The 14,243-nt window shown below is 43.4% G+C and overlaps 1 protein-coding gene across 2 annotated transcripts in view; it reads left to right on the top strand.

The window, feature by feature from the left end:
- The window catches only part of ITGB3BP (integrin subunit beta 3 binding protein), a 49,799-nt gene that overhangs the window by 28,010 nt on the left and 7,546 nt on the right, over positions 1 to 14,243 (top strand). The window contains exons 6-8 of one of the 2 annotated variants that reach the window (XM_054037110.1): positions 697 to 790; positions 1,425 to 1,484; positions 9,225 to 9,728. In XM_054037110.1, coding sequence (XP_053893085.1) covers positions 697 to 790; positions 1,425 to 1,484; positions 9,225 to 9,700 — 630 coding nt within the window. In that variant the 3' untranslated portion in view covers positions 9,701 to 9,728. Of the gene's footprint in view, positions 1 to 696; positions 791 to 1,424; positions 1,485 to 9,224; positions 9,729 to 14,243 lie in introns of those variants that run through there. The other variant, XM_054037111.1, reaches the window with a different exon arrangement.

Genomic DNA, 14,243 nt, shown 5'->3' on the forward strand with positions numbered 1-14,243 from the left:
GCAAGAGATTTTTAAAAGCTGATTGATTTTCTTTATTTACTAACATATTAAGGCAAATACATGTACCAGAATTGTTTTTCTGGGGATCAGGTGTGAATCTCTTTATTTAAAAAGCTGAAGATATATAAATGAAGCAAACAAAGCCAGGGTTGTGAGTTCAATCCTTGAGGGGGCCACTTGGGAATCTGGGGCAAAATCAGTAGTTGGTCCTGCTAGTGAAGGCAGGGGGCTGGACTCGATGACCTTTCAAGGTCCCTTCCAGTTCTATGAGATGGGATGGGATAACAGGAGTTTTCAAATAATGTTTTCAAAAACACACAAGTTCCATTTTCAAAAGTGACTTACTTACCTAGGAGCCTAAGTCCCACCGTCTTTCATTTACTTAAGTTACCTAGGTGCTTGTGAAAATTTTACCTTTTGCTAGAGTAGGTTGTTAATTATAAATTGCATTGAAAATGTTTGTTAGACTGTTTATGGAGTGTTGTAACTGTGTTGGTCCCAGGACTTTAGAGAGACAAGGTGGGCGAGGTAATACCTGAGGAAGAGCTCTGTGTAAGCTCAAAAGCTTGTCTCTCTTACCAACAGAAGTTGATCCAACAGAAGATATTACCTCACCTATCTTGTCTCTCTGTTAGTCTGTATAGCAATTTGTTGGTTTAGGAATAAAATTAATATTGTTTTTAATTCTATTTTTAGGCTTTAGAGGGCAGTAGAGAGCTTGAAAATATTTTTGGCGTCTCAGACTCATCCTGTAACTTGAAAGCTGAAGTGCAGAAGACCAAAGTGCTAAGTAAGCTTCAACAATTTTTATCTCTTTACTATAATTTGACAGCTAACACTTATTAGATTTTATTCCAAATACACTAATTTTAAATTTTGCATGAATATAATCACTAATACTAGGTGCTATTGTAATACAAATAGAAGTTTTCGTAAACAGAATGCTAGTGTTTGGTACTGTCTTTATGCTTACATTACTAACCAGAGCAAGTACATTCAGGATAGGGCATGAGATTGCCAGGTCCAGGAAACTGATGTAAACAAGATGTCAAACCTATATGAACCTATAGCACCCTTTGTTTGTGGGCATGCACGCATTTCTGCTGACCGTAACAGGGAGAAGAAACATTCCTCTCATCTCTGAACTTGAGACAAAGTGCCATGTTATCATCAGAGGGAAAGATTGGAAGAAAAAAAATGGGTGGGACATAAGCACTAATTTGAGACGTTGTGCTTGTGTTTTGCAGATTATTTTTTATTATGGTTTTTAGCCAACAATGTGTGTTGTTTTTATTATCCTTTTAAAAAATCCATCTGCTTGGGGGAGAGGGGAGGGTAAAGACGAGGTATCTTGTCTTTAACTGCCTTCATTAAAATCTTTAGAGTAAAGTTTTCTTGACCTTTAAATGTGTTTTATTCATTAGTGGCTCAAGCAGAAAAACGAAAGCTGCTGAAGAGGAGTAATGCAAAACATCCTGCCCGAGGTAATATTTATTTTTAAATTTGTTATCTAGCATTTGCTTTGATGGTTAATATCCATCATTGGGTTCCTTTCAGTGACTTCCTTTTGAAAGTCTTCAAATAATCTTTAGCAAAGAACCATGTCAGATTTGTGTCTCCTTCGGATATATAGGCTAAACTAATTTTTCTTTTATGTTCTTTGAAACTTCATGTTTCTTTTTAGCCTGAGTAGTTGTATACAGAAGTTCTTATTGCAGAAACAATGCATAAGGAGGGCAGTTACGTGTTAGTAGTGCATTGGGGCCTGATCCAAAGGCCATTGAAGTCAATCAGGCCCTTTACCCTTTTTATTTATAAATGTACCATCTACCAGTTTCTCCTGTTCATCCTCCGTCTTCCCTCGCACACAACTTTCTTTGCATCTTTTTGTGTCAGAGACCATCTCACCTTATATAAATTGTGAGGTGACTAGTATACTCTTGAGGATATTGAAATACTAAATATTACATAATTTCATAACTTTTTCTGACAGATACAAATCCTGATAGAATTGATTAAAAACTCAATGGAAAAAGAATGGGTGTGTCCTAGGACACTAGAATGAATACCTTTGTAGGGTAGAGAACGAGACGTGCTAAGAAGTTTCTAACTACAACAAATGGAGAGTACAAAACAAAGAAATGGTGTGAACTGAGTTAGTATTAATGTATTGTTGATTGGGGGCTTCCAAGCTTTCTGGTGAATTGTTACAGCAACAGACCAGTGTAATCTTTAAGACGGGAAGAAGTGTCAACATATGACTACTGCCGATTTGTTCTGCCTGTACAACTTTGAGATGAGATTGACACCGTTTAAGGGAACTTCGTTTCTGGAAAGCACGTGGCACTTAATGTAGGAGGAAGCTTTGGAGCAGCAGCAGCATCACCATCAAAGTAACCTGCCCTCCACGCTGGGAACCAGAGATTTACCATCTCGTCACTGGGCCTTTTTGCTGATCCTGAAAGATGTTGTGACGGGATCAAGTGAGGAAAGGGAACCAAAACAACAGTATCTATTTCCAAGGCTGTACCCTGAGCAACTCCCAAGATGCAAACCCCCTCCTTCGTGTCAGTTTCCGCTCCTGTCTTGGTTAGGAGTCAGTGTGGCCTAGTGAATAGAACACTGGATTGGGACTTGGAGATCTGGTTTCTGTCTCCAGCTCTGCCATTGATTGGCTGGGTGACCTTAGGCAAGTCACTTCCCCTCTCTGTGCCTTATTTTCATATCTGTAAAATGGGAATAATGATACTGACCTCCTATTTTAGCACTTTGGTGGAAAGCCCTATAGAAGAGCTAAGTGGTATTATTAGTCCTGTCCTCTTTCTCTATTTGCTTGTTCTCTAAAAAGAGTCTTGCTTAGCCAGCCAAGGTAAATATAACCTTGCCACTCTTGAGCACATCCAGTTTGGCAAGCTAAAAATGATTCCTGAGTGGCCTGATCACAATAAAAAATTGTTTCTCCCCTATACTGGCCAAAGGGAAATAAGATGATCCTAGCCAATCATTTACCAGGCCCAGGAAAGTAGAGCTGGTGTCCAAGAGGAGCTAACTGGGTCATGGCTGATGGAAGACCACAGATACAACCTGCAAGCAACAGAGACAGAGATGCATTTTCCTGTCTCTTGTTATTCTATTCTCTTGTGCAGTTGGTTTAGTTTAGGAAGAAACAGGATCAGACTTAAACTGCAAAACCTGAGACCTACACTATATAATTAATACTCTTTTTCCTCCAACAAAAACATTTAATGCCATTTTAAAAAAAAACATCCAAGAAAGAATTTTTTGTTTTAAAACTTGTCTATATAGAGAGAGGGAAAAGAGACTATAAAGAAATTTAATATGAAGACTGGCTTGGTTTTTTAAAGCTACAATTTTTTTGCTTTTTCCTCCTCCTTTCTTTTGCTGTGTTTAATAAATAATAATGAGTATCTTCTAATGTATACAACAAGCAAAACTAAGATCCTAGCAACAGGCCTTTGAACCCTCAAAACCTCAACCACATTCTGCAAATTCTAAACTTAAAAAAAAAAAAAATCCATCTTTCTTGTAGCAAAGGTACAAAAGTAAACAACAATCATGAATCTGGACAATAGTTGATCCATATCCAATAAAATATTTGAAGTGCATCTCATACTAAGTCAGAGCTTCTAGCACCTCTGTTCATTTCATAACTCAAGTATGTTGTCATTACAAAGTTTCTTTCAGATGTAAACAAACTTCCCTCTGTGGAATTTAGGGAGACATATAACAGACAGGTATGATTGGAGTCTCACTAGGGGAGTAGTAATTTCTAATAACATGAAGGGTAAAACCGGATAAGAACCCAGGTTCTTTGAGTTTCATGGACTTCTGAAATTCCCTGGTGGAGAAATAATCCAATGAAACACTGCAGCGATTAGTAGTCAGTCCACTACCATTGACTCACTGGCCTCTACATGTGTTCTTCCTGCTTTCCCCGCCCCCCCCCACACACACACCCCCACACCCAGTCAAGTACCCATTATTTTCTGATGACAGATAAATGTGAGGGTAAGAGACTTGCTCTAAAGCCCATCAATTAATTTAAAATGTAGATAAGTGTAATTGAAAAAAGTAAAAATGAGGGAATTTCTACTGTCCTATTTTGTAACTGCAAAGGAAGATGAACGTTTTCTCCATCATACGTTCCAACCAACAGAAACTGTTCCAGGTAGCAAGCCATCAAATCAACGTGGATTGCCTCTGCTCAGCTGCAGATCCCTATACTTCCTGCTGTGGGGAATTCTCCTCCTACAGTGAAAAAAAAATGAAATTCAAGACCGTCTTGCTGGCTCAAAGGAGACTAAGACAGAGAGAAAAGGAACAAGTTGCACCATATTTTTTGGTGGAATTTGATCATTTGTGCAAGCTGAGGTTTTGAAAAGCATGAGGGGAAGTCTGCGCTGCTATCTTCACAATGGACCCCTGAGCCTCTTGGCCAGTGAAAACCAATGGAGAGCATCTTGGGCCAATGCTGGCAGGCAGTTGGTGCCCCTCTTGTGGAATGCTTTCTAGCTGCCACAGTGAAGCAAATGTATAAGCCCATTTGTGCTACAGAAACTAGCCCATGCCAACTGTCAAGCTCGTTAGACAAGATTTTTTTGCCCTGAATCTGAATTCATTGTCTGAAAGTAGGGCAGAAGCATAGTTACCAGTTGTAACAAAGTTGGTAAACTTAGTAAACTTTATCCATTTTAATTCTACTTCAACAAGGACTGAGCTTCATTGTGCTCTCTTTAAAAATATGGGAAAAAGAGGAGCAAAGAAAAAGTGTGATAAAAGAAAGTATTTGGAGATATTTTTACTTCACCCTTTTAGTTTTGGATGTGGTTTTTTCATAATTATTTTTAATTAGTTATGCTCAAGACTTGAAACCTATGACTATTCTGTGGCTTGATACAGATGGAATGTCACATTATCATCACATGGTGAGGCATGAAATTTATTTACTTTACATAAACAGCCTCTGCTTAAAACAACTTAATACAGAAAATTCCTTAGTCAATGGGCAGCATTATGTAGAACTCAGTATATCATTTTGTGTGATCAGCATAAAAAATGGCATCATTGTTTGTCCATGGCTAGCATTTACAGTAAACAAAATGTTTTTGAATAAAATGTAAGAAAACTCTAGAGCAGCTGCCAAGAGATGAAATCTAGTCAGTTTGCTGCAGTCCAAAACATGCTTTGTGTGTGTTGAGAATAAATATATAGGTTGCACTATGCGTATTTTAAAGAACGCTTAACAGTTTGAGCATTTAGAGGATTGACTATGATAAAATTCTAAACAGTGAAGCAGCTTCAGCTGGCAGTTACAAAATATTAATAGTGTCTCTACATTTCCTGTAAAGAAAAACAATGTAGCACTAAAGTGAGCATGAACCATGCCCATGAATGAATCTGTTGTGTTCTGCAAGGCGCAATAGAGAGTCTTCTGGCTAAAGATTCTCAGAAGATCATATATTTGCAGTATTAAGAAAAACTATATTCAGAGCCTTAAGTTGTAGGCTATATTAAAATAGGAAAATGAGCCCATTTTCCAGATACTCATTCTTACCAAATTTATCCAACTTTTTGCATTTGTATTGCAATTACTCTTCCTCAGCACCAATAAGGAAGTTTTTCTTCCTACCTCTTTTTGTACAGGGCAATGGAACCAATTTCTGCCTCTCCTTGTACACACACTTTAGCAATGTTGGTTTTCAGGTGAACAAGTCAGTCTTTAACCAGATGAGTTTTCACAAAATCACATGGGAACAGGCAGCTACAGCTGTATGAGACATCAGTCTAGGGGGTTTCAAGGTTCTTGTTAGCCTCCACAGTCTTGCTATGCCTCACCTGATGGATGGTGCAGTTTTCTTGGCTCTGGTTAGTTATACATGATATACCAGAGGAGGCTGAGAAGAAGAAAATAACTGCTCCTCTATGCAAGCAGTGCACCCTGCTCCAACTGGGTCTTTCGGTCACTCATGGAAAAATTCTCAAACATCATGCTCTCAGCCATCAGTTGCTACTAGACTACTGTTGCTCAAACTCACTGCCTCAACAGCAGCCAGCAAGAAGTTGATCTAGCAACCCAAGGAACTCAAGTAGGCAGCAATTATACCCAAACAAGATTCACATCAGGAGACATGCTGTTGTCTTCCCAGATGTATTGGCCATACCAGGTGTTGGCCATCACCTTTGTGGAAGCTAAAAATGTGGCTGGAGAATTTTTGTTAAACCTAAAAAGCCTCTTGGGTTGGAGAGAGACCTTTAGTTAAAACCTCACCTTCACCACCAGTCAAGCTAAATTGTCTCAGATCCCTGTCTCATCTAAAGCTTGTCTTTAAATACTGTCAGGTCACTCTTCAATGAAAGACAGTTTCAGAGTGTGAACTCAGCTGCTAACTATGACCTTCATTGAACAGTTTGAGCATTAAGGAGCCAAAACCAGCCCCCTGACTTACCTTCACCTGGATGCAGCAGAGAATCTGATCCTTATATTTCTGCACAAACAACCTGTGGAAGAGTTGTCCAACCTTCTGTTTTCAAGAAATAATCCCACCCTCTTGTATTTAGGGAGTGTTTACAAACCTAAACTAGTTGGACGTTATCCTCCACTTACACACTAGACAATTAAGAACATGCAAACTGTAAAAGGGATTTCTTTAGTAGACAAAGATCAGCTTCCCCTTTGTTTTGTTTGTAGCCCACGGAAGCTTATGCTCAAATAAATGTGTTAGCCACAAGTACTCCTGGTCTTTTTGCGGATACAGACTGACACGGCTGCTACTCTGAAACCTTTGTTTTGTTTGTTTGCATAGCTGAGTCACTAATGCTGTTCAGAGATTTTTGCTTCATTGTAGCTTGCACTGTCTGGATAAAAGCTGTTCCTTTGGCTAAGCGTGAATAGAGCTCTTTTCTCATTCCATCCAAGTGTCCTCCTCCTCCCCCTCCTCCTTCCGTCTTGGAATTGTACTTAGGGGAATTTTTTGCCTTTTCCAGCCTGTAAGGCCAAGTGTCTTGACCAGTGCCCAAATTCTGCAATGCCATTAAATTTTGAGTTAGGTTCAAGTGGTTGTCCTGGTTGAAGTGAGAGACTAACTTTGTCCATTAGAGAAATATCACTGACGGGTAAGAGAGATTGTAGACCATTTATTTTGACTCAGCGTGTCCTGTTTTTTCTCTCTTCATTGTTAAAAATAAATAAATAAATCTTTCCCAGCAGGCTCTGGTTTTACTGTGTTGCATGTGCACCTAAGGCCTGGTCTACACTAGGCGTTTATGTCGAAGTTAGCGCCGTTACATCGAATTAACCCTGCACCCGTCCACACCGCGAAGGTATTTAGTTCGACATAGAGGTCTCTTTAATTCGACTTCTGTACTCCTCCCCGACGAGGGGAGTAGCGCTAAATTCGACATGGCCATGTCGAATTAGGCTAGGTGTGGATGGAAATCGACGCTAATAGCTCCGGGAGCTATCCCACAGTGCACCACTCTGTTGACGCTCTGGACAGCAGTACGAGCTCGGATGCTCTGAACTGCCACACAGGAAAAGCCCCGGGAAAATTTGAATTTGAATTCCTTTTCCTGTCTGGCCAGTTTGAATCTCATTTCCTGTCTGGACATCGTGGCGAGCTCAGCAGCACTGGCAACGATGCAGAGCTCTCCAGCAGTGATGGCCGTGCAATCTCAGAATAGAAAGAGGGCCCCAGCATGGACTGATCGGGAAGTCTTGGATCTCATCGCTGTGTGGGGCGATGAGTCCGTGCTTTCCGAGCTGCGATCCAAAAGACGGAATGCAAAGATCTACGAGAAGATCTCTAAAGACATGGCAGAGAGAGGATACAGCCGGGATGTAACGCAGTGCCGCGTGAAAATCAAGGAGCTGAGACAAGGCTACCAGAAGACCAAAGAGGCAAACGGACGCTCCGGATCCCATCCCCAGACATCCCGTTTCTACGAGGCACTGCATTCCATCCTCGGTGCGGCCGCCACCACTACCCCACCAGTGACCGTGGACTCTGAGGATGGGATAGTGTCCACGGCTGGATCCTCGGACATGTTAGCGGACGGGGAAGATGAGGAAGGAGATGAGGAGGACGAGGCAGTCGACAGCGCTCACAACGCTGATTTCCCCGACAGCCAGGATCTCTTCATCACCCTTACAGAGATCCCCTACCAACCCTCCCCAGCCGTTACCCCGGACACAGAATCTGGGGAAGGATCAGCCAGTAAGTGTTGTAAAAATCTAAACATTTATTTGTAACAGAACAGGAATATTAACAATTTAAAAAATGGGTTTCTCATGATTAGTTTGATTAGCTTAACGGTTCAGTCATGGGCAGTGCAACTATTGAAAAAAAATCTAGCAATGTCCGGTTTTGCATGATTGTCCTGCCCAAGCCGCTCTACTGGTTAGTCACTGCTACAGCAGCTACAGTAAAATGCGGTCTATATGTCCGGGGATGGAGCAGAAATCCTCCTGTGACATCTCGAGGAAGCTCTCCTGGAGGTAATTGGAAATCCGCTGCATTAGGTTCTTGGGGAGAGCGGCCTTATTGGGTCCTCCGTAGTAGGACACGTTGCCACGCCACGAGACTATCAAGTACTCTGGAATCATTGCTCTGCACAGCATGGCGGCATACGGCCCTGGTCTTTGCAGGCTTTCCCGGAGCATTCTCTCTTTCTCGCTGTCAGAGATCCTCATGAGGGTGATGTCGCTCATGATGACCTGCTTTGAATGAGGTAGGGGAATGTTAGTGTTGGGACTGCTTTGCCGTTCCTTTACAGAACTGTAACCGCTGGTTTGCAGCCACGCGGTGGAGGCGGGAGAGGGGCAGCCGAAAGGGATCGTTCCCGGGGACAGCCGCGAGGGTGTGGGACAGGAGCAGACTTCCTGCTTGCCGAATTGCTGGCAGCAGGGACCGACATTGATTTCAATGTGAAATGAGGCCATTGCTAATATTAAAGTTTTAAGCTGCCCCAAGTCTACGGCTTACCATGTCTGCCTGCAACAGAAATTCCGTTCTCCTGAGAGGCTTCTCAAATGTGCTGTAGAAGACCCCAGGCACTGAATGCGAAGGCCGAGAATTCGACCTTGTGCTGAGTGCGCATGTGAGAGGTGCTGTGCATGGTCTTGTTAACAGAGAAAGACTATGTTCTTTGTTCACAACTACATTTATCTTTCTGAGGAATTCACTCCCTTTTTCCCATTCCCACAGCCCCATCTGCGACTGTCTCACAACCTAGCCTGTCATCACACTCCCAGAGGCTAGCGCGGATTAGGCATAAGAAGAAGAGGACACGGGAGGACATGTTCTCGGAGCTTATAGCCTGCTCCAGAGCCCAGGCAGCACAGCAGACCCAGTGGCGGGAGAACTTGACCCGAATGCACCAAGCCAACATGGATCGGGAGGAGAGGTGGCGTCAGGAAGACCAGCAGGCGACTCAAACCCTGCTTGGACTAATGAGGGAGCAAACGGACACGCTCCGGCGCCTTGTGGATGTTCTGCAGGAACGGAGGCAGGAGGACAGAGCCCCGCTGCAGTCCATCTCTAACCGCCCTCCCCCGCCACCAAGTCCCATACTCCCCTCACCCAAAGTGCACAGAAGGAGAGGCGGCAGAGTCCCTGCTAACTCTCACTCCACCCCTGCAGAGAGCTCGAGCAGCAGAAGGCTCTCATTCCCCAAAATTTGACAAGTTCTTTCCTTCCCGCCTGACACAAGCCCCCGTCCAAGTTTCACTTTCCCAGTTCCATGTTTGGTTGATAATAAAAAATACGTTTCTGTTAACTACTGTTTCCATCATGTTCTTTTGCAGGAGGGGGGGATAGGGGGTTGGTAATTCGACAGGACAGTCACCTTTGGCAGGGTATATAGTCGGGGGCAGGCACAGCAGCAGGGCACATACATAGTGCAGTGATGCAGTGACTAGTTACCCTGGTTAGTCTGGGAGGTTGTTTTCATGTTATGTGGTGGGGGGTGGGTTGCTCTGTGACTTTGTGGCAGGGGAGGGCAGTTACAGATCTTAAGCGGCGGTCCTTAGGCAGGATCACAGAGCCACACAGCAGGGGATCTGTAACCGTCCTCCCCCTGCCACAAAGTCACATAGACCCCCCCATACACACAGTCCCTATCAGGAGGGGTGACAGGCTCCGTTGAAACAACCATCCCACCGCAGCGGAGCCTGTCAATCCTTGAGTTTAGAAGCTGCATTCGCGCCACTACAGTACACCCGCTCCGCACCACAGTCTGCGTCCCAGTTTTAAAAAATTCCCGCGAATACAGTATTAAAGAAAACGGTGTGCTTTAACAAAGTAGAACTATTTTTATTTTGAAACGTGTGTTGGAAGTGGGGTGAAGGGGGTATGTAACTGGATAGGATAGTCAACATTAACTGGGCAAAGAAATGGGGGCAGGTTTAGCTTCTCAATACACAAACTTTAAAGTCACAGGTTACCCTGCTCACTCAGGAACTTTGCTTTCAAAGCCTCCCGGATGCACAGCGCTTCCCGCTGGTCTCTTCTAATCGCCCGGCTGTCTGGCTGTGAGTAATCAGCAGCCAGGCTATTTTCCTCAACCTCCCACCCCGCCATAAAGGTCTCCCCCTTGCTCTCACAGAGATTGTGGAGCACACAGCAAGCTGCAATAACAATGGGGATATTGGTTTCGCTGAGATCACAGCGAGTCAGTAAGCTTCTCCATCTCCCCTTGAGACGGCCAAAAGCACACTCCACCACCATTCTGCACTTGCTCAGCCGGTAGTTGAAGAGTTCTTTTTCAGTGTCCAGGGCGCCAGTATAGGGCTTCATGAGCCAGGGCATTAGCGGGTAGGCTGGGTCCCCGAGGATGACTATAGGCATCTCCACATCCCCAAGAGTTATTTTGTGGTCCGGGAAGTAAATACCTTGCTGCAGCCATCTAAACAGACCAGAGTTCCTGAAAACACGAGCGTCATGAACCTTGCCCGGCCATCCCACGTAGATGTTGGTAAAACGTCCCCTGTGGTCCACCAGTGCTTGCAGCACCATGGAAAAGTAGCCCTTTCTGTTAATGTACTGGCTGGCCTGGTGTTCCGGTGCCAGGATAGGGATGTGAGTTCCATCTATGGCCCCACCGCAGTTTGGGAATCCCATCGCTGCGAAGCCATCTATGATCGCCTCCACGTTTCCCAGGGTGACTACCTTTGGCAGCAGTACATCAACGATTGCCTTGGCTACTTGCATCACAACAACCCCCACGGTAGATTTGCCCACCCCAAACTGGTTCGCGACTGACCGGTAGCTGTCTGGCGTTGCAAGCTTCCACAGGGCTATGGCCACTCGCTTCTGGACAGTCAGGGCTGCTCGCATCCGGGTGTCATTGCGCTTCAGGGCAGGGGACAGCAACTCACAAAGTTCCAGGAAAGTTCCCTTCCGCATGCGAAAGTTTCGCTGCCACTGGGATTCATCCCAGACCTGCAGCACTATGCGGTCCCACCACTCAGTGCTTGTTTCCCGTGCCCAGAATCTCCTTTCGACGGCATCAACATGACCCATTGCCACCGTGATGTTCTCGGCGCTGGGTCCCCTGCTTTCTGAGAGGTCTGTGCTACTCTCAGACTTCAGGCCATCACCGCGTTGACGTAGCCTCCTCGCCTGACTTTTCTGCATCTGCCTCAGGGAAAGGTGTATGATAAGTTGCGAGGCGTTGAGAGCGGCCACAACTGCAGTGATGGTTGCAGCAGGCTCCATGCTCGCAGTGCTGTGGCGTCCGCGCTGTCACTGACTAGAAAAGTGCGCGAACTGATTTCCCGCCGGCGCTTTCAGGGAGGGAGGGCGGGAGTGATGGACGGATGACGACAGTTACCCAAAAGCACCCTGGACACCTTTTTTTTACCCAGAAGGCATTTGCGGCTCCACCCAGAATTCCAATGGGCAGCGGGGACTCCGGGAACTGTGGGATAGCTGACCACAGTGCACCACTTCCAATGTCGACGCTTTCCCCGTTAGTGTGGACTCACAAAGTCGAATTACTGTCCTTAGTGTGGACACACACGTTCGACTTTGCAATATCGATTCCAAAAATTCGATTTAAGTAAAATCGAACTACTCTCGTAGTGTAGACAAGGCCTTAGAGTGTAAATATAAAATACATTTTGAAATTTGGAAAGTGAGAGAGTCTGAGGTCAGAGACATGAGCTTTTTGGGGAGTAAGTTACAAACCTCTCCAATGATTTAACGTCCTATGCTATGCAGATGAAATATTAAGCTATTAACTGTTGGCAGACAGAAATGCACAATACACACAGCTATAGACTTCAGACATAGGTATATACTGGACTGTCAACTTACCTTCTCTATGTGGGTATCATCAACCACATTGATTCATGAACTTTCACACCTTTGTTTATTCCCTATTTTCCTATCTACTTTTTTCAGAATCAATTAAAAAAAATAATCTGGCAGATCAAGGCTTTAGAGTATGAAGCTTAATGAAAAATTAAAAAGAACTACTGCTTCATTACAACATGAATATGTATAGCAACTCCTCCATGACTATAAATACTCTATCTGTATTCTCCTGGGAATATAATTATTTTAAATAAAGAAACAGTTTGAACTCACTTAATAGCAATCTTATGTTTAAGAGGTGTAAATAACTTGCTATCCAGACATTACAAATATCCAGGTGCTCTATATGTGCTGATGACAACAAAATTGAAAAGAAAGACTGTAATAATTCTGACTGGTTTTCTCTGCAGAAGATATTGATTATTTGTGTGTGGTGAGAGATTTGGAAAATTCAATTAAAGGAGTTGTGCAAAGGTTTCATAAATTTTCCCTGTACAGCGTGTACACAGACATTGTTGTGTATTAAATCAATGCAGCACTTCACAATATATTTTCTTTGAAACATAAAAATAAATAACATTTAAACAGTTCTGCTTACTACAGAAACAAATTTTATTTTCTGTGAAGCATTTAGTCATGTGCTATCACTGACTCATACACATTTGCCAGCTGTAACAAATTTTATAGACATTTTCTCCAGAGACATAGCTCATATACTATGAATTTTTAAATGAGCAAATGGTGAAGAAGGGATGTCAGCAATATAAAAATTGATCAGTTAAAAGATAAAAGCATAAGTAAAGAGATTTGTATGGTAGTCTTAATAGGTTTTATTAAATAAAAATACTATAAAAAGACAGTAATGAATAGACTGAAGGTTTTAACTGTGGTTGAGGTGGAGAAAAATTATTCTGGCACATTTAGTAGAAGATTGGTTTTATAGCACCTGACAGGTGAACATTTTTTCTCTCTCCTTTTTAGATGTGTAAATGTTTCAGAGCAGTCCAATTTAGTGGTGGGGCCAGGGGGAGGAACAGGAGACAGATCTTGCAAAGATCCTGCCCTTTTGCTATACTTGTGGATTGGGAGGGGAGGGCACATGGGAACTTCTGCCATACCACAGAAGCAGCAGCGCAGGATTTGTACCTAGTATTCAGGCAACTACCATGCATGCCTGTGCCCTGAAACTCCAAGGACTTTAGTTTAGGGTATCCCGTCCAGCCCCCTATTCCAGCTGGTGTATGTGCTGCAGAGAGCAGCGTCTGCTAGCTGGGGGCTGTTACTGGAGCAGAGAGTGATAATCGTCCCATCTCTGCATTTCTGGCCAACTTCAGAGAATTCTGCGCTGGCGGATGAGTTTTCAACTGCAGGGGATGCACTGGGTAACATTTCTTCTAGCTGCAGTGACCAAGAAGGATTTGACCTTAATGAAGGTTAGGTAAATTTTGTTAGGTTTGTATTTATTAAAAGGGGTGGGGGGAGAATCATAATTAAGATGTATGTCTGTAAAGGTGTTGACGATTATGAAGGAGTGCTGCTTCATTGTTATGTTTTGAGTCATAGCTTTTAAGGCCAGAAGGGACCACTAGATCATCTAGCCTGACCTCTTGTGTATCACAGGCAACCAGCACCACCCACCCCACACCCGCACACAAAATGCAACAACAGAAATGAGACTAAAGTAAATGAGGCCCCCAGGAGACTAGACTATTATGTTCCACAGGCAGAGAAAGGATTGACCTGATCATCTTGTTAGCATCACAAAGAAGAAAAATGCAAACTTAGGACAGGTATAATAAGTCACGTGAGCATCTGTGTGGTTTATAATAGGTCATATTCTTTGGCTATTTAAATAGGTAACCCTTAATACTATGTGTTTAAAGAAAACTATAAATACAGATATTTTTT

The sequence above is a fragment of the Malaclemys terrapin genome, chromosome 8 (assembly GCF_027887155.1).
Source record: "Malaclemys terrapin pileata isolate rMalTer1 chromosome 8, rMalTer1.hap1, whole genome shotgun sequence".
NCBI classification, from domain to species: Eukaryota; Metazoa; Chordata; order Testudines; family Emydidae; genus Malaclemys; species Malaclemys terrapin.